The following is a 21644-nucleotide window of genomic DNA, read 5'->3' as shown; positions in this document are numbered from 1 at the left end:
GATATGTATAGGGGCAAGGACTACAACTACTGTACTGAAAATTCAGCAACTCAAAGCAAGTAGTTATTGATTTATTGATCAAATATTGGTTTTCCCTCATTTTTGACTGTAACTCCACAACTGTTGTCTATGCTGAAATAAAATTTCCAGTGCAGTAGTTGTAGTCCTTGCCCCTATAATATACATATCTTACTTGTCCCCAATGCACTATAATTTTTGAGAAAAATGCAAAAATAGGCACAAAATTTCGTCGCTCCTCTCCTGAACTGACTGACGGTGCATTATTGATGCTGGTGCATCTGCTGAAAAAGGAAACCGAGACGATGTCAGCGCCCTGAACCAAAAAGAAAACATTAACTTGCGATTGCAATTTGCAACGGTTAAAGAAAAGATCATGTCAGATTCTCTCAACATTTTTAGAGAAGAGGTAAACAACCATTTGAAAGTAAGTATTTTGTATGTTAAACGTGTCACATCGAATTTGATATTTTGATTGAAACCGAGAGCAACTTAACCCCCACGGTGGTAAATCATGCATAAACTATTTAAGCTTACCTCACGTGTGTTAATGGGTGTTAGGTTTTTGTCAAATATACTGATATATTTAGGGAAGAGTCACAATATCACTAAAATAAATTCATCAGGTTTGTTGATAACATAAACATTATAATTATGTGATTATAACAGATTTCATTGGAACAAAACCAAAAATTGAACTCACTATAGGTTTTCGCCTATCACGGTAGGCATCATCAGAATGATCGTTGTCGATCCTTACTTTAATTGTACGGAAAGCATATGGCTCAGTGAAGTTGTTGGTTTACAGGAAGCTAGGTCACCCACTGACCAACTTCGAGTCTCGGTCACCACCCCATTCACCATAAACTTGGTGTAGTCCGTACTCTACTAGATAGAATGAATAGTATTGTTACTGAAGAGGAGGATAGGAAGCAGGAAGAAGAAAGGATCAAACAAGCGCCTGGGCGCTGTGGTTACCCGGGTTGGACGTTCAAACAAGTCAAAGAAAAAATGGTAAAAAAACAGAGCAAGCCTAAAAAAAAAAAAAAAAAAAAAAAAAAAGCGCAGTGATTTATAGTGCGCTACGCACAGGCACAACGCCTAGGCGTTGATCCACAAGCCTCAGCACACTTTACAGGTTGTCGCTGACCACTACGGCCCCACATCATTCCACAAACCATTAAACAACAAATCAGGGACTTTGCTGCTTCAAGAGCGCTTCTAGACATTCCACAAATATCCATCGCAAACCAGGATCAGCTCCCGAGTTTAAATGCGGGTTACAACGAGACAAATTAGCAGTGAGTTCCTTGTCCAGGGGAATTTCAAGCTAACTCAATTTTTCCACGTGAGCGTACTAGGCACCGCCAGGGTTCGAACCCGCAACCTCTCGCATATCAATCGAACGCCTTATCGATTGAGCTAACTTGACTGCTAACACCAAGAAAGACAGTAAAAATCAGACCAAGGGACTTGTTGTGATCCTGTACGTAGAGGGACTCGCAGAGAAAGCCAACAGAATCTTCCGGAACAGCTACGGCTATGAAACCAAACACCACCCTCCGCAAAATGCTTGTCCATCCTAAAGATAAAATCGATCCTCTCAGCACAACCGATTGTGTAGGCCTATACGAGATACCATGCGTGAACTGTAAACATTCCTATGTCGGTGAAACGGGCCGCAAATTTGAAACATGACTTAATGAACACCAAAAAGAAACTGCCAGGGTGTCCAAGACCAAAACAAACTACACTCATCAAACCCGCAAACAATCAGTGAGTGAACAGATAGGTTTTTTGTACAAAATTGCACTATGCTCAGTGAGGGTTGGAATTTTTTATGTTTTTTATGATTTTTGTTTATTTATATGTATTTTATTACCAGTATGTGTTTATAATTCAGTCAACCATGTGCAATGTCCTTCAGTTACTTTAATAGCTAATCCACAAAAGGCATTGTGTATTTGTATTTTCAAAACACATAATTTCAAATGAAAAGTGGTATACTATAGCTAACAGTCAAAGAATTGTATTGAAAACAATGTTGCCATAGGGAACAACCAAAACGTATGATGAAGTAATAAACGGAAGTTCTTTCATTAGGGAGGGAGGGTCAAAAAGTCCAATTACGTTTGTAAAAAAGTAGTTAAACCATCGGTCAAAGTTGATCTTTTTTTAAGGATTTAATAATATAATTTCTTCAGTATTATTTTCTGAAGAACGATATTGACATTTTACAGTGGTTGCTTTAAAATGATTTAGTGCAGTACTCGCAGCCTGCAAGTTGTAAGTTCATCTTTTAAGGGGGTACTACACCCCTGGCCAATTTTGTGCCTATTTTTGGATTTTTCTCAAAAATTATAGCACATTGGTGACAAGTTAGATATGTATAGGGGCAAGGACTACAACTACTGTACTGAAAATTCAGCAACTCAAAGCAAGTAGTTATTGATTTATTGATCAAATATTGGTTTTCCCTCATTTTTGACTGTAAAGCGCTCCACAGACTCCAGTATTATGCGTACAATATTGTATGCAACATATCTCGTTATTTAATCTATTGCCATTCTATTTCCAGTAATGTTTAAGTTCTAACGAATGTTTGATGACGAAAAATCGATAATATGTTACATGTAATATCTAGTAGAAATATATTATCGATTTTACGTCATCAAACATTCGTTAGAACTTAAACATTACTGGAAATAGAATGGCAATAGATTAAACAACGTAGATATGTTGCATACAATATTGTACGTACAATAAAAAGTCTGAATACTGCTTTTCTCCACAACTGTTGTCTATGCTGAAATAAAATTTCCAGTGCAGTAGTTGTAGTCCTTGCCCCTATAATATACATATCTTACTTGTCCCCAATGCACTATAATTTTTGAGAAAAATGCAAAAATAGGCACAAAATTTGGCAGGGGTGTAGTACCCCCTTATAGCAACTGTACCACACTTTGGTTCTTTTTTATTTGAAAATCCAGCAAGTCCTATTTTTGTTCTGTGCCAAAAAAGTATGAAGAAAAATATTTAAAATAAAATAGAATATTTGTTTCTTCCATCACTGTGATCGGTATCCTAGCATTGTCGCACCCCTCCACAACCCCATCCATCACAGCGACAGCTCTGTATTGAATACGGGTTGGAATTTTCAATATTTGACACTTTAGAGGGGAGGGGATTAGCCTTGTAACAAAAGGACTTTCGTTTATCGGACTTCGTCATACTTTTGGGTTGTTCCCTTGTAAAATTTCGCAGAATTTATATAAAATAATTATAAATGTGCAATAATAATAATAATGCAGCACTGAATTTGTTTTTATCTTTCTTTTTTCCTCTAAAGAAATGTCATCTTTCAACTTCAAAATCTTCCTCCAAATCATTGGAAGAATTGCTGACAATCCTGAGTCGTCCACCAGCCTATACAGTGCTAAGAGTGAATACTCTTTACTATGACAGACAAGAGGTGAAGCAACAACTACAGCAAGTTCTTTCAAAGGTATGAATGTATACATGCTGAAATGGTTGGTATCATAAACTGGCAATTTGTCTTGCAAAACTTGACACATTTTAAATTAACAATAGAAAACCTAAAAATTAGCAGACTGTGCAGTACTATCGAAGCTTTGATCATTAAAGCAGTATGCAGACTCCGAGTATTAGACGTACAATATTGTATGTAACATATCTACGTTATTTAATCTATTGCCATTCTATTTCCAGTAATGTTTAAGTTCTAACGAATGTTTGATGGCGTAAAATCGATAATATGTTACATATACGGTAATATCTGGTAGAAATATATTATCGATTTTACGTCATCAAACATTTGTTAGAACTTAAACATTACTGGAAATAGAATGGCAATAAATTAAATAACGTAGATATGTTACATACAATATTGTATGTCCAATAAAAAGTCTGCATACTGCTTTAAGGTGCTTCAACTCATTGATTGGCTTGGCAAAGTGGTCCATGTTTTGTGACATTCTTGATTGATGAATTATTTGATTGGTTGATTGATTGAGTTCGATCAATCAATATTTATGACTTTATTTGTTATCAATTTGTTTTACTCTTAAAAAAATTTTCTACATGAATTATGATTCTTCTAATCAAGTGAAAGCAACCTTTTTTTTAATTTAAATTTACAGCAATATGAAAACAGGAAACATTCAGTACCAACTGTAGAGGAACATAATGAATTATCTGACACACTCATTATACCAAGCCAGAATGTAGATAGTAATGATGTGATCCCTGTATCTAGTGAGGTGATAGTTGATTCACTGTGTGCAGTAGCAGTCCTTAGGGGAGCTGATATATTTGCACCAGGAGTTATGGGTGCACCAGCAGGTGAGTGCCTTTGTTTCTTTCAGTCATTAAGATATTTATTTGATTCATATTTTGGATCATCATCAGCAGCAGCAGCAGCATTTAGCAATATGAAATTTCAAAGGTGATGACAAAAGGAGTAATGGGGTGGGTATTCATAGATACCTGTTTCTGCCATTTGTAACAAAAAGTGAAAATTTGAATTGTTTTGTGATATATTAGAAAACTGAGATAAAATTTTAGTGCTAATAGGTCTAATACACAATACAGTCAATAGCATGCCAAACACCACAGTATATTCCTGCAAGAGCAACAAGTTCAATGATGTAATTCAACCAATCCGCCAACCACTATCTGGGCAACTTTGTTGACTCCGAAAAAATCAGTTCAGCTTGTTGAAGCATAGAGGCCATGTATTGCATGGATAAAAAAATTAACCATATCCCCATACAAACAGCGTTCGAAATAGGGCCGGTCAGCCGGCCATTGGCCTGTAACTTTTTGGCCTGGCCGGTAACTTTTCTGCCTGGCATCTAGTTGCCGGCACGGCTGGCCGGTAACTTTTTAAGAGTAAGCCCGGCTGCGGCTGGCCTGTAAATTTTTGAGGCATATTTCGAACACTGCATACAAGCAATAGTTTGGGTTGAACAAGTAATACTTTATTTGTGTGTACATCCAGAAGGGGACTGACTCACCTTGTCTCTATGACTGACAGATCCTCTATCCTATCATGAAAGATGACAAGCAAATTAAGATCCCTAACCTCCATTTAAAACGGTCACCATTTCTTCTCACTCAGTCATGCAGGTTGGTGACACTGTAGCCGTGTATGGGGACTTATGTGGTCAGTGTAGAAGAGGATATACACAAGCATTTACAGGAGAGAAGATGTTTCTTGGCAATGGGAAGGCACTCATGAGCAGGTCACAGCTGTTTGTAGAGACAGAAAAACCAAGGTTAGTGAGTAGCTTAAATCAAGTCTCAATTCCTTTGTGTGTATAATGATTCTCAAATGCGCATCTGGCGAGATTCAGGTAAGTATCCGGGGGTTCTCAGTACAAATGACCATACGGGGACGTGCCGCAAATATGGGTAGCATTTTCAGCCTTTTGGTATATCAATGACCCCTTTTTCAAAGCCTATTTTGGTATATTAATGGGTTCTTTTTTTCAAAATTTTCTCAATTTTTGCGGAGAATAGCCCAATTTTTCCTTAATCTAGCCAAAATTTTCAAAATTTTCCCAAAATTTTCCCAAAATTTGTAAAAACTAAGACAATTTGGGTTAAATTTGGCCGAAAATTTTGACTTTTGGTATATAAATGGGTCAAAATTTCTTGAAAAATTGGTATATTTATGGATCCACTTTCAAATTCTCAGCGGCCCGGCCCGACCAAAACCAAACTTGAGGTCCCCCCCCCCCCCGGGGTAAGTATACACTGAACAATTATCATAATTCATGCCTGCAGATGCAGAATGGGCATGATTTTAGAAGAATCATTTTAAGAGTTGGTGGTGTAGTGAGGAAAATTGTAAAGGTGTCACACTAATCCACTTGCAGATAGAGCCACTTGGATAGATGGGCACAAAGCACATTTAAATGCCTTAAAAACGTTTCTTTTCTTTTGGTCTGAAACTGCCCCAAAAGGAGGAGGCACATCACAAATTGTGGTCAATTTTGCCCTGGTATTTCAGGCCCAGCAAGTAGGCAACAAGACACAGATATACTCTGTGAAAGACTGGGTAAGCATGGTATGAAAGAAGTATGACACAAGTGGAATACAAAATACAAGCCGTGGCCTGTGTAAAAATAGGCCCCTCTACCTGTACCTATTACTCTCAGCCAGCCTTCCAAATCTTGCTGTTTCATAGATCTCTTATTTTCTTTGAATTTAACAGTACTGTAGGCAAGCAAATTACCAACCTCATACATTTTTTTTTAAATTGTTGTCAATGCTAATTCTAATCCTACCCCAACTAATCTGTATGTATCTATCCATGTGATTTCTTTCAGTGGTGTAGCTATCAAGATGACAGAGCCCATATTTGATTGCCCGTCTCTTAACTCAGTACTGACAGACAGAATCTTTCTGCAGAATCTACCTTCAATAGTTGCTGGTCATGTGGTCAGCCCTCAGCCTGGTGATATGGTGCTTGATATGTGTGCTGCTCCAGGTATGCGACTTTCTTTGCTAATAGTTCTCAACAAGGTCCTTCACACTTGATGATGTGTGCACCATGTTAATCACATGAAAAGAACTCGGTCATGCCAGGGTCAGGTGATGCTACTTGGCTGAATATATCATGATGTGGATAAATCATCAATCAGGATCCCACTCCTGTATACACATATGCAACATCGTCAAAAAGTGTGGAGGAACTTTCCAAAGGATGTAGTTATGTATTTTTTATCAGTCTTTTTCGGTTTGTGCGCTTATTACTTGTTTGTGATATTTACATACATTTGCTGTTTCATCCGTTTTCGAGTTTCATTTGGTTTCACTTCTTTGCTTTTTGTTTTGTTTTTTGCATTGTAGTTTTGTGTCTTGATGGAACATGCTCATACATGGGTTTGAAAAGCTTACTGTAGCATCCTGACCATGAGATAGTAAAAGAACAGGATAAAAAATTAAGAACATAATTTTGTACCCCAAAGTTAAGAACCCCAATCTGCTAATCCAATCCTAGGCTTTATAACGACTTCATTGGGTTTGTCCTTTGCTTACTTATTTCACTGCTGACTTTTACTGGTAATTCAGTATTATAGTGTTGTTAATGTCAGCAGTTCCTCCACCAAAAGGACACTTTTTTTTTTTATATTTTATGATTATGAAGGCACAGAGGACGTACTTCTTGGATTCAAAAGTACATAAATAGGATTTTTGATTTATAAACCAATGGTGTATTTTGGAAGTAAAAACCTTCAGAATAAAAAATCTTTAAATTTTGTAAATTTTGTAAGGCATCATCTTTTTTCCATAATTTTGCCTCAAAGTAGGTGTGTTTAGACGGTAGCCTACTTTTGAAAGTACTTACTTTCGACCCAGCAATTAAATAACTCTACTTGCAAGTATGTCCACACAGGACGTACTTGTAAGCCATCTCACAAATAAGCATGTGATCTTCATTGGTAAATTATGCACAATCAAAATAGGATTGGATCATCCAGTCCACATAAAGGTCATGCTTACTTGCATGGTTACATGGCCCTAGAATTTTGAAAGTAGCAAGTTACATGTGTTAGACATCTTGCATGTAAAATCGTCGAAAGTAACTTGCAAGTGCTTTTAGACGGACACTTCTGTTAAGTTTACTTTCGAATGTAGTTACTGTTGACAGTAAATTGACTTTCTTTGCGACCGTCTGAACAAGCCTACTATGAAGCATTTGCCACACCCATTTGTTACCAAAGATTTCTTTATATTTACAGGTGGTAAGACTACCCATCTAGCTACCTTAATGCAGAACACTGGTGTCCTTGTAGCATTAGACAAATCAGCTGGCAAAATTAAAAGAATACAAGAGAATGCAGCTAAACTCAAACTAGATATGGTGAAAAGTTATGCCTATGATTCAACAAAATCATGTAAGCCTCATGCACAACTTGTAGAAGGTAGGTAGGCCTATATTGTGTGTATGACTTCTCTATAGTCTATCTACCTCCAGTCACCGGCACTAGCTTTGACATTCAGCGTGTGCTGTGTTGGCTTAGCATGGTTTCTTATGCAGCATGTTGATCAGGGGCAATTAGTGGGTTTTTAGCGGGTTCGTAAAATATGTACACGCACCAAGTAACGCTAAGCTAACTCAGAACACGCTGAACTATAAAGCTATGCTACTGGGTATAAATAGCATGTGATGATATTATCAACTGTGGCTAATATATCGGTTATTGAATTTGAAGTTATAGGCAAAAACAATGAGCAATAAACAAAAGACATTTTGTACAAAAAGTGAAAAGTGGGGACAAAATAGTGCCCATGAAATGTTTGGTTTCTAACTAAAAACAAAAGCAAACAGGTAATTGAGACCTGTGATCACAAAAAAAACCAAAGTTGCCAGGGAAGAAAAGGATATTATATAGTCCATTGAACTTGTCATAAAGCAATAGAAAACACACAAATTCTTCTATAAAATATTGACTTTTGAACACCAAGTGAAGGGAGGTAGCAATTCTGGCAAGTAATATCATAAAAAAGCTTATGATCCAGAGATTATCTATAGTTTGGACGTAACACATAACTAAAGATTGGTATCTTTCCTCTCATTTTGTGGAAACAGGTCTCAAACGTTAAATTAAATGTTTAATTTGCATTGCAGGAACATGGAACCCACCTTACCCACCAGGTACATTTGATAGGATTTTATTAGATGCACCATGTAGTGGATTAGGTCAAAGACCACAGATCAAGAATAACATCACACTCAAAGATTTACAGTCTTATCCACCGTATCAACGCAAACTCTTTGCGACAGTAAGTGCCGACTACTTCCCAAGATTAAGGAACATTTCTTTATATTCAGAATAAAGAACAAAGAGATTAAGTTAGGAGAGTTTGAACTCCATTATTGGTGCTCATGCTATGTGGGTTTTTTTTAGCAAAGGCCCAAAATTATTTATAACATTAATTGACAGATACCACTAACAATTACACACTTAAAATTGCAGTTTGGTTCAAAAACTAATTTTTCTCACCATATGAGGCATTTTGTGGTGGAATGCAACCTCTCCTTGAATAACCTCTTTGGTAAAGACAAAAATGCTCTTTGCATTATACATTACTCACTCACTCAGGTACCATCCTCATCCTGGGGTGAGCTGCAGCCATTTGCATCAGTGTTGTAATGAGCCTCCATTTGCATCTGTGTTGTGCAGACAGATGAGTTGCAGTGTAAGTGGCCATTCCCGTCCAGTATCTCGTGTTTGATTCCCATGATGTTCATGGACATCCTCTACCTTGGGTGCCTTGTGTTTTTCCCAGCAACAGGGTTCTAAAGTTTGTTTGGCTTATCATAGGGAAACATTATTTGGTTTTTGTTACTGCGCGCATCAATAAAGTCCCTACTCACGCTCGCGTAAATTCACATAAGCGTGCATCAGTCATGTATTATGCAACATGCAACTAGTGTAAGTGATGCGCCTTACTGCGTGCACGCCATTCTATATCAATATGTGGATGTTATGAATCTTCTTCTTTTTTTTTTGGCTTTTATAATCCGAATAAACTTTAGCAAGATTTCCTGCACTGCCTCTTGCAGTACTGCCGCTTGTGTTTTTCTTTTGGATAAATCTGTGCAAGGACCTGTTCATTAGTGTGTTTGTATTGCCAAGTTTTTTTTGTACAGCTTATGAAAAAGGGTCAGGGAAATTAGTGGTAAGAATTAAAGAAATTTTTTGTCCAGCAACATACAGACACAGTCTGGGGAGAATGAGACACATTATCAAACTACCCATATTCCCAATTTGCAGATCTTTAGTTTCTTATGACTTAAACAGTAAAACACAGTGCTCCTTATTTTTAATAATTGATCAAACTCATACAGAACTCACTATTATTTATTTTTCAGCCACTAATCATCAATTTAAGTAAAAAAGGAGGAAAACCAATGAAAGAAATGTAAAAATTTATTAGCTGTAAGAAGGACACAGATTAGTGCAAATTTCTGCCCAAGTCAAAGTTTAGCGTGTCTCATTCAGATTATGTCCATTCAACTTTGAGTTATTTTCTTGTTATTCCTTACAGGCTGTTGAATTGTTAAAACCAGGTGGAGTTCTTGTATACAGCACATGTACCATTACAACAGAGGAGAATGAAGGACTAGTGCAATGGGCCTTGAACACATTTCCAGACATGCAACTTGCACCTCAGGTTGGTATACAACAGGTTATAGTTGTGTAGACTATAATTGAATACCGAATTAAAAAGACTAGTTTGTGTCTGAAGTTAGGGCAAAGGCGCAGCATGATTGGTTGCTGACCTGTGCAGTACAGCATTTGTGGTCTGGTTACCAGGACGTCATACGCAAACTAGTCTTTTTAATTCGGTCTTCAATTATATTAAAGACATTTTCACAGCAGAAAATTCCTTCATTCAGTTAGTTCCGTGTGCATTCACATTACCTTTAATGATGATTAAATGAAGATTCAGTTCCGTTCACTAATACATAAGCCTGCTAGCACTCAGTCAGTGGTTGGGTAGTGACAAAGTACTCCAACTGGAAACTGTTAGGCAACTTGTTCAGCAGTAATGAGCTTGAATGAAGCTTTTGTTCATATTTCAAAATTGCTTTATTTGATTAAGCAAATCAAGTGAAACTCTAGTTTCATCAAATGAACATTACTGTAAAGCATGATATTATCACGGTATTAAATTATTGGCGATTTGAACTGTTCAGAGCAAGTTTGCGATTAGTGCACTGCAAATGGAATGAATGAAGGACTTGGGAATCAACTCTGTGAACATAATTATTTCAGGCTTTGACTTTTGATATGAGCGAGATCACAGAATTAGAGAAGAAGATCCGAGACTCCCTATAACGCCATGTACAATTGCGCCTTCAACTATAGGGAGAAAATTTGGGGTATTCGGGTCCTTGCCGACGGTGCGCGGAGATGAATGCAAACAATTCTGCATCTCATCTGAAGCGTATTGGTACTCGCATGAAGGTCGCATCAAGTGCGTCTCTCAAATGCATCCATCATCCATGTCGTGCTTGCATGGCAACAAATGCCACAAGCACATTCCAAGGGAAACCGAATACCCCAATTTTTGCTCCATGGCTGTATCAAGATGGCGGTTGAGTCCCGGTTCTCCTTCTCTAATTTTGTGGTGAGATCAAATCTCTCCTAAAAGTTCTCCCTCCTTTTTCCAGATAGGGATATTTGTCTCACCTGCCAGTTCAAAAAATCTCACAAATATCCAAATTTAATTATGAGATTGGGAGTAGTCACTATTATGTGATCCATTTCATAATGGTCTGTGAACTTTTATTTTGTTTTTCAGATTCCGCATTTGGGAGGTTCAGGTATGTCATCACCAGATCTCTCCCTGACTGACACCCAGCTAAAACTCCTTCAGCGATTTGACCCATCAATCATCATGACAACATCCAGTGTACCTAAGTATAACATGGACACTATTGGCTTCTTTGTCGCCAAGTTTGTGAAACAAAATAACAGGTGATACATCATACTTAGTAAAATTTAATAACATTCAGAGCCACATGCCAAACCAAAGAAAATAGCAGCAGAGTATATGCATGGCTTGTAGCTATAGTCCGTCAACTCAGAAGTACAAAGTAAATAAACCTCGGAAACTGGAGGTATGAGAATAATTATTTCAGTGCAACGCGTGTGTAAATGCTTCTTTGGCGCGTCAACTGCTGCACGATTTGTACTTGCCGAGCGCACCACGCTCTTTATGCGTTGCGTTTTTTAACACACAGTGTGTGTGGTGCAAAGCATCGACCCCCGATGCCACAGATTTGGATTGTACTTCTAGGTTGAAACAGTATAGGTTTAATAGACTTTTTCAAATTGAAGTATACCGAAGACAACCGTTTGTTTCTGATGACCCAGTTTATAATTTTGGGTCAACAGGCAGCTGATGGGTGCAGCACTTACGCTAGTTGCCATGGTTGCGTTTTGAGAAATTATGTCACTGTTGAGCACTTTCACACAAGAGTATTATGATGCATACGTACCTGGTGTGGGTGGCATGGTTTTCTGAACGTTTCCGATGTTGATTTAAGGAGTATTTCGTGATCCTAGCATCCTCTTTTTATGACATTTTTCAGTAGATATCCACGAAAAAACTTTATAGTAAATTATACCCAAAATTTCAGTTTATTCCAATTTTGCCTTTGCGAGTTATGCATGATTATTTGTATTACACTGCTCCATAGACCAAATTTGGCGACATTTTTGCTAAGCGAATTAATCTGCAAGAAATGTTTGGTACATAAACATTTTGTAGCCAGAGGTATCCAGGGATATAAAAATCTCAACTTTTTTTGAGAAAAGTGGGGAGATGAGGCTGTGGATCTCGAAAGGCCCTATAGTAGAGAGCATGCTAACAGAACAATAAATTGGCTGGTAGAGTATAACAAAGAAGATTTATATATATAATGAGGTGCATTGGGTTTCGGCCATGACAATATTGACAAACATAGAATCATGACAGCAAATCCAACAATTATATATATTTGATCATTATTAACTGAAGATTAACATGTGTATATTTTCTGTTAGCTTTAGTTCGCTTCTTTCTTGTTCCTTCCGTTTCTTTTTCTTTTTTTCATTCTTTCTCTCCTTTTATAAATGCGCTTTATAAATATCTATATGTATGTATATATTTTCAAAAAAAGAAACTAGCAATAAATACAAACTGCAATCTACCGCTTTTTGTTTTTGTTTGTAAATTATTTTGCATAGTCACTTTAGTAGATAACATGCATGTTTAGCTCATTGAATGTTTCCATATACTTTCTTTTACGTAACGTTTGACAGGTGCTTGTTTCACTGGGTGCAATATTGAATCCTGTGAGATAACCTATACTATGATCAGCTAGTAATAGGCGAATATTATTTAGTTTTTGTTACTGCAGGAGTCAATAAAGTCCAACTTACGGCTGTGTAAAATCACCAAAAGCGAGCATCGGTCACAGAATATGCAGTTTGTGTAGGTTCTGCTCCCAGCTGTATGTACGCCATTCTATATTAATTCACGATGTTATAACGATGTCCTGCCTATTACAAGCTGATCAGAGTATAATTCTGTAGATCATATACACATGCTTAAGGTGGTTTGTTTGTACATATGTGGGGCAACTGTGTAAAAGCACTCACATCGCTTCGTAATTCAAAACGGAAAGTATAAAAGGGGGAGAGATCTGGGGTCTGTTATGAGTCCAATATGTGTTCTGAAAAAGGATTTTTAAAACCAAATGATTAATATCCTACTGGTCCAGATGCTGAACAAGCTTTGATGAGTAACAGTATATAAGTAGAAGAAGTTCGTCAAAAATATTAGGATTTTGAGGAAAAAATAAAGTATGATTGCGTTTTTGCCCCAGAATTTTGCAGATAACACATTTGTTTGTAATTGTCATTAGCTTGAGGCTTTTTATAAAAAGATTTTCAAAATAATAAAAAATGCCAAGCAAAAAAAAATAAGGAACATTAATCATCACATCTTTGCTTGTCATTTCGTCGACGTGTCCTTAAAGAACTTTAGCAAAATTACCCTCGATTAGCGAGGGTAATTAATTTTGTTTCACTGGTTTCATTTTCTGATATTGGATTTCATAATTTGATCTTATATACCTCGACACCTGCTGATGTTTGACCTTTTGCATGTCAACACATTCCTGGTGCTCTGGAGGTCAGCTGGGCAGGGAGTGAGTTTCAGGGCTGGAATTGCCAGAGGGCATATAGTATGGTGACCCAAGTGAAGTCCAGCTGGTTAGGATGACAGATTGACCACTGTGTTTTTAAGACTAACTTTCATGCTCATGGCAATTGCCATGGCAACTGGCTGTCAAAGCTGAAAACATTTGAAGAAAGCATGGATTCAAAAGTTTTAAGGATATGTACATGAAATGTGTATTTTTTAGTTGCCTTGGCCAACAAAATGTTTGAAGTTACCAAAAGTGGGTGTATCCTTCGTGTAAGAGAATACCAAACAAATCCTAACCCTAGTCCTACCCTAACCCTAAATCCTAACCCTAACTCTAATCCTATTAATATTCCGTGCTCTCTTATACTAAGGATAAACCCAAAAGTGAGCAACTGAATAATGTTTCAGGCATGATTGTATTAAGATTAGTACAAACATCCTTGTGTTTGAAAAGCGCAAGGCTTTCACTCTGGAAAGCTGCATCTATTTCGTGATCTTTATCAATATCATTTATCCCAATTACTAGTCACCAGAAAGCACTGTATGACACCGGAAAGACCACCTGTTTTAGGTGCTCAGTCTACATATATGAATTTCTCCAAGTCTTGGATTAACAGCCAATAATATAATATGTCCATTCAGTGTAAGACTGTAGTGGAAGCAGTGACTGTGTGTTCAAAAATAGTTTTAAAATGAATAAAGTGCTACAATTTGCTTATATTCTATTGTCAAACAATTTATGTTTCAAACATATATGTATAGATCAAAATGATGCAAGAACTGTTAATACCACAACATTCAAATAAAAAGAGTTTCTGATCCACAGCTTTTATATTTGAGAATATTGCCTTTTTTTCTTAGAGCTAATTAAATTATTACACTGAGGCACTTCTTCAACTACAGTCTTTTAATAATTTAAAAATTGGTTTTCTTAACATCCTGTAATATTTTTAGCCCCAACTTACTGGAGGCTTTTTGTGCAAGACAAATGAACAGTGATAGTGCACCACGGGGGAGTACCTTGGTCCGTTGGCTGGCCAATCTTTCTGTGTGCACATTTATGTGCTTCTGCATGATGATGCAATCGCATCATGTGAGATACTTGTTCTCGCAATTGTTTGGTGCTGTAGCTTTTGCGGCTTTTGGTCCTGTTGGGGCTAAAGTGGGTTTCAAAATTATTCAAATTCAAGACAAGCCGAAATAATGCTTTAACAAAGTGCAATATTTAAATTCAAAACATGTTTATTCACTACTACTTGTACATGATTTGAGGAGTGGTAAGAGGCCTCATCCCATCCCATGAAAACTGGCTCTGTTCAAGTCAATTTCACACTTCAAACGAAGTTTATACAAAATAGGCCTGTGCAATTTCACTCTTCTTGGAAATGAATCCGAACGTTGACACCCCCAATGATACCAGTATGATATATCTGAATAACAGTGATTGATTATTTTCATTAACAACATTTTTGTAAGAAATATAATAAGTAGGCCAAATTACTCTGCAAGTGATAGAATGAAAAGCAATCCAATAAAGATACAATTTGAAATTTTTATAGTCAATGTTGGAGCTTCGTTATACTGCGCCAAAAAAGTATCCTTAAACTTGGAAAAAATTATACCATACTTGGGTAAATTTATTTGATTAAATAGATGCACTATCTACAGACCTGAAACTTTTCCTCTTTTCATCTGATTTCCCCTTTTTATTCCTGAAATTTATGTGTTTTCTTTTATTTTCAGCCCATTTTACCCTATATTTACGCTGTTTTTCAGCGTTTTTGGGCACTTTCAGTTTATTCCCTCTTTTTTATAAAGACCCTGTTTCAGGTCTGTCTGTATCTCCAATCCTGCACATTATGACACCACATTAAATCCAATGTGACCTCAAGAAGTGAATTTACACAAGCATTTGATTAGACGAAGGTCCAGTTTTAAAAGTGACAAACTGTCCTATACTGTACGAGGGTACAAGGCAAAAACATTCCAACAAGCGCAACAAAAAGAGATAACAGTTTCTTCAGTCAAAGTTTAGCAATAAGTTGTTATTTCATTTTTCTTCTCTGTTCTTTTTACAACTTTTATTTTATTTCCAGTTCTTTTGTTTCAGTTTTCTTTTGTTCCTTTTGTTTTAGATTTTAAAATCTAAAAACAGGCGCGCATAAACTAGCCATCCACCACTCTCAAACCAGAAGTCTAGTCCGTGGGTTTTTGAATAGGCTAGTTTGTCAATTTTAAAACGGGACCTTGGTCTAATCAAATGCTTGTAACTTTACTTCATGAGGTCATGCTGGATTCAATGGGGTGTCATAATGTGCAGGATTAGATAGTGCATCTTTTTATAAAATAAATTTACCTAAATATGGACTAGTTTTAAAATTAGTATTTTTTTCAAGTGTAAGGATACTTTTTTTTGCCCACTACACTGCTATTTTCTTACTTTTGTCGATTTTTCTTATTAAAGGCTATATAATTAATCGGAATATTACAGACTTAGGCCTATTCTTCGGCTTTCACTTTCAGATATTCGTATTCTTTAATGCAGATCAGCATTAAGTAGCATAGCTGACTGTATGGGTATTTCTGTAACAAGTTGAACTTATTGATACGTCATATGAATATAAAAGTGTAATGTTGAGTCATAATTTTCAAATTTCTTCGTCAATTCTTTTGAAAGTCACATACGTTACCAACGTTCATATTAAATCTAATCATCATTTTACAAACAAAAAGGGGTAATCCAACGGATGAAGACACAAAACACATTGATCAATAAAGGATACCTTGAACAACTGGAAAGAAACAAAAGACTAGATCGTGCGTAGAGGGGAGGGAGCTCAAAACAGCAGATATAGGCATTAGAAGTAGGTAAAGGTTGATAGCCAAAAATTATCAGTTCCAATGCTCACAAAAGTGCTAAACTTGCAAAAACAAATCAGTTACTGGAATCAACTAAAACATGAACTTTATATCTTACAGTATATAACATGATTGGTAATAATGTTTGTGACAAGCCATAGGAATGGCCTCGTGAGTGTGAATATTGATGCACCCCCTATGCGACAGCCAGTGTGTGCTCCAAATTGGATCAAGTTGAAATATAACATTGTGCATGTATCGACATTTTGCATCAATCTACTTCATATACCATAGGTATCCAAGCGTTGCTATTGCTTCACTACTCTCAAAATCATCGTCTATCTGTTCATCTTCATTCTCCAAAATTTCTTTTCCATCTTCCCGTTCGTGATCAATGTCATCTAATGCCTGTTTGGATTCTGAATGAAAATCCGATTGTCCGTTATCAACCTTTTTTCTTTCCTCCGGATGATGATCATCATCAACGTCGGACTCTTTCTGTTTCTTATGTGTATGTTTGATAGCTGTGATCCCCGTCCCGAGCGTCTTGGGATTCTTTTCATCATTGCTATGCTTATTGTTTCTATGTACCAGCTTTCCTTTGATCTCGACTTGTTCTTTATCGGTATCATGTTCTTTTCTATTCTCCAAGCGCTTTAAGTTCTGCCGACTATGTTTAGGAGATTTCTTCTTAGCAGGTTTTTTCATTTGCTTTAAAATGTCATCATCTTCTGTGTCCTGGTCTTCCGCCGAGTCCTCATCATCTGCGTACTTGTCTTCCATGTCATCGTTGTCTTCTGTGTCTTCATCTTCCATGTCATCTTTCATGTTCTCATTCTCTTCAACAATATTATCTTCGTCATCGTCCATGTCCTGATCTCCTTTAGTGCCCTCTTTTATATCCTTATGTTCTTTGGGATCCACGTCATCGCTCTTAGTGCCCTTTTTCTCTCTCCTCTCTCGCTCTTGAATTTCATAATCGTTATCCTCTTTATAATCATCCGCTTCATAACTATCATACCATTCGGAAGCTCCATCATCCACTGCATCTTTTTGTTGTTGTTCATTTTGGTACTTTGTATGTTCATAGACAGTAACGAGTTCTCTACTGTCTATGCTATGTTGTTCGTCTCCTTCCACCTGCCCCACGTTGTTTCCATAGCTCTCAATTTCTTCAGGAACGGTGCTTAAATAGTTTTTATTTCTAAAGTTTCGCGATTTCCCTTCCCTTCTATCCTTTTTTCCACTTTTACCACATGGTGTCCTTTGATCTGCTTCTTCGTAAGTATCATCATCATCATCATAGTCCTCCCTCTTTTCTTGCTCCATTGTGTAATAGCTATCCTCTTCATAATCGTCATCATAATCTTGATAATTCCACTGATCATTTACTGGAATGTCGTCCTCACTCCTGCTTAAAATATTTCTCTCTCGCCTACTTTTCCCGCTGGTGTATGTGTTAGTAGCTTCAACACTAGCTTGGTCACGTGCATCTTCAATATTTTTCCTTTTTGCTTTATTGTTCACTTTATTCCTGACCAGATTTCCCCATTTGTGTTTGTTAGTAACTTGGTTACTTTTACCGTCAACATCCTCCTCAGATTCGGCATCATGCATACGGTCAGCAAGATTATCTGAATATATTTTCTTTCCTTGAACACCGCGGACTCGCTTTTGTGACCTGTCTTTTCTCTGTCTGTTGTTGAATTTCTTTCGCGCATCCCGTCTTTTTCTCCATTTCGTTTCCCTCCTTCTTAGCTCTTTCTCATCATTTGAAACATGATGGGGCTCTTCTATACCATATTCAAATTTGTTTCTTCTCTTCATCATTTTGTTACTTTTAGCAGTTGGGTCGTATGTGTAGTCGTCATCAAAATAGCCCGCTTCGAGATGTTTCTTAGTGTTGACTCTCATGCCTTCTCTGTCTCTGTTTATTGCATTATCTTCCCTCTTTCTCCTGCCGTAAATTGCGTAATCAGTTAACTCATCTATGTAATTGTCGTAATCACCATTTTCATACTCTTCGTCACCATGGTCACTGAGTAGCACTCCTTGCTGCTCTTGTTGAGTTTCTTTTATCAACTGGTCCTCAATACCATGAATTTCTTTTCGGTGCTCTTGTTGGGGATGTCCTGTATGTACGTCAATGGCATGACTTGTATGTTTAGTTTTGTTCACTTTATGGTGACCTAGTTTCTTATTTGGTGTGCACACACACTGACAGGCATCATTGCTCTCCTCATATATTTTATCATCGGCAGCTTTGCGAGCTACTCTCCCATCAAGTTCTTGTGGCGTGTTTCCTATTTTTCTAGTTTTCGTGCAAACACATTTGCACGTGTCATACGTTTCCTCATAGAATTGAACATCGACAGGTAAATTAGGAAATTCTAGATGATTATTTTGTTTCAATTTTCGCCCATTTTTCGTACGTCCTTGCTTGGGTTGTTTCACCCTCTCTGGCTTGCTTGTCGTTTTCTTGCTGCTTTGTCTTTCAGGAGATGGTGATGCTGGATGGTGGTGGTGGTTAGCTTCCTGACCACCACCCGCCACCTGCATTGAGGTATCGGGGCGGCTCTGCCTTTTAGGTGCTGGTTGTTTCTTTCTGGGACGTGACGATTGCTTCTTCTTTTTAGAACGTCGCGGTGGTTTCCTCTTTCTAGGACTTCTAACATTTCTGAACTTCATTTGGCTTTCATATGTCCTATTCTTTCCTTCGATTTCACCCTGAAGTAGTTCCTCTGGTGGATTTCCGGGGTTCTTGTCTCCATCGATGATCCAATCAGTAGGTCTATGATAGTGAAGTGGCACGGCTTCGCGAATTTCACCAAAAGGCTCACTTGTTTTTGCAGAAACATCTTGAAGTAGTTCCTCTGGTGGATTTCTGGGGTTCTTGTCTCCATCTATAATCCAATCAGTAGGCCTATAGTGAAGTGGCACGGCTTCGCGAAGTTCACCAAAAGGCTCACTTGTTTTTGCAGAAACATCTTGCATAGCATCTCCGGTAGCTGTTGGAGTGTCGAAGTCGTGGATTAAAGCTTTGTGGAAAGAAAAAAAATCCATGATTGAAAATTACATATGCAAATGTCAAATTTGCCATAATAATGATAAAATAATAATAATAAAAATACTCAATTTGACATGTCTGAGAATTCCGCTAAACTTTGAGGCTACCCGAGTGTAGACTCTTCCTATACGGATGCGCACCCCAGGAGATTACATTGAAACGTTAATGCGCATCCTGCTCTTGTATGGAGGTAATCGCCCATTTTAAACTGGACAGCATAAACAAGCGGCAGCTGTCTTTGGAAAACTTTTCTTACCACAATAATCCACAAGGTCAATGAGATGATAACCATGTTCCTGACAGTCAATTTGTAGACTGATGATGTCGCCAAGCTTGGGTTTGCTGAAGTCATTCGGGTCAAAACTACCACAGTTGCATCTGAAAATAGATCGTGGTTTATTTTCAATATTATTATTGCTGCTATGTAGGCTCATACGTTCCGGTAGTTAAAATAACCAAGACAATTTTAAAACTTTCAACGGAAACTGAAGGCAAATAAATAAAATATTTACCTGCTAATATTTTCGGTAACTAACTGTTACTATCCTCAGGCAGTGATGACTGGCCGACTGTCTTCTTCACACTTGGATGATTTTGGTGTTTCTAGAAGACAGTCGTAAATTCTCTTAGACCTATTGTGTCCGGGATTGTGTCTAGCATCGGCTCGGTGACCCATGACATTGCTCGGTTTGTAGCGGACATTATTTCACCACTTGTCGGCAAGTCGGAACACCACGTTCAGAACACTCAAGATTTTGTTGATCTATAGTCAAGGACTTGCATGTTGATGAGGATGGGTCGCTGGTTTCCTACGATATTTCAGCTCTGTTTACCAGCATCCCGATTGATAGCGCCATAGTTGCCATCAAACGCGCACTCGAGGAGGACGACACTTGGGAAAACCGGACTTATTTGAACATTGATCAAGTTCTCAGACTGCTTGAATTCTGCCTCTCCGCAACTTACTTCGTGTTTGACGACCAATTTTACAAGCAATGTCATGGCGCGGCACTGATGGGTTCAGGCTTGCTCGCCCTTGGTTGCGAACCTATTCATGGAACGTTTTGAGAAGGAAGCTTTAAAATCCGCTCCTTGCCCACCGAAAATTTGGCTTCGTTACGTCGACGATACTAACGTGGTGTTAAAGACTGATACAATTCAGGAGTTTACTGATCATATCAACAACGTAGACACTGACATCAAATTCACCATCGAACCTGAGAACAATAAACAACTTCCGTTCTTAGATACTCTTATCACACGAAAGGAAGACGGTAACTTAAACTACAAGTATACCGCAAACCCACGCATACGGACCAGTATTTGTACTTTGAAAGCCACCATCCACTTCAACACAAACTTAGCGTGGTCAAAACACTATTCCATAGAACGGACAATATGATCGTCACCGAGAAGGAGGATCGCGATCAGGAACTTTCGCATATAAAGGGTGCGCTTTCCAGATGTGGATACGAGAACTGGACTTTTTCTAAAGCTAGTCAGAAAAAGAAACCAAAAACCAACAGCACTGCAGTCACATCTGGCTCTGGCTTTCAAAGAAAGCCGCCTCTCACGCTTCTCCCGTATGTGAAAGGAGTTTCAGAGAAACTCAAGCGCATTTTTGGCACCTACAACGTTCAGACCGATTTTAAACCGCTCAGTAGGCCCCTACTCTCCGTCAACAGCTTGTTGCTCCGAAGGACAAGTCCAAGATTGTAGATCAATCAGGTGTGGTGTACCGTATTCCGTGTTCGTACTGTGAGAGTGTGTACATCGGCGAGACTGCACGGGCTTTGGGTGATCGTCTGAAAGAACACACGTCACAAAGCAACAGTGCAGTCAAGAGTTAATTCTGCTGTCGCAGAAAATCTTAAGAACACAGGTCACAAATTGGACTCCCCCAATATCAAGATTGTTAAGAAAGAAAGCAAGTTCCTAAATCGCAAGATAAAGGAATCCATAG

At 37.8% G+C, this 21644-nt stretch overlaps 1 protein-coding gene across 1 annotated transcript in view; it reads left to right on the top strand.

Annotated features, from left to right (window-relative positions):
• Nucleotides 1–282: 282 nt before the first annotated feature.
• The window catches only part of LOC140151191 (uncharacterized), a 35040-nt gene continuing 13678 nt past the window's right edge, over nt 283–21644 (top strand). Inside the window, exons 1-9 of the mRNA XM_072173442.1 lie at nt 283–445; nt 3368–3523; nt 4179–4380; nt 5159–5315; nt 6372–6532; nt 7788–7970; nt 8678–8832; nt 10102–10227; nt 11362–11537. Of these exons, the coding sequence (XP_072029543.1) occupies nt 395–445; nt 3368–3523; nt 4179–4380; nt 5159–5315; nt 6372–6532; nt 7788–7970; nt 8678–8832; nt 10102–10227; nt 11362–11537 (1367 nt within the window). The 5' untranslated portion in view covers nt 283–394. The remainder of the gene's footprint in view (nt 446–3367; nt 3524–4178; nt 4381–5158; nt 5316–6371; nt 6533–7787; nt 7971–8677; nt 8833–10101; nt 10228–11361; nt 11538–21644) is intronic.

The sequence above is a fragment of the Amphiura filiformis genome, chromosome 4, assembly GCF_039555335.1.
Source record: "Amphiura filiformis chromosome 4, Afil_fr2py, whole genome shotgun sequence".
Taxonomy (NCBI): domain Eukaryota; kingdom Metazoa; phylum Echinodermata; class Ophiuroidea; order Amphilepidida; family Amphiuridae; genus Amphiura; species Amphiura filiformis.
Note: the sequence above shows the minus strand (reverse complement) of the source record. Positions and strands in the feature narration are given on the sequence as shown.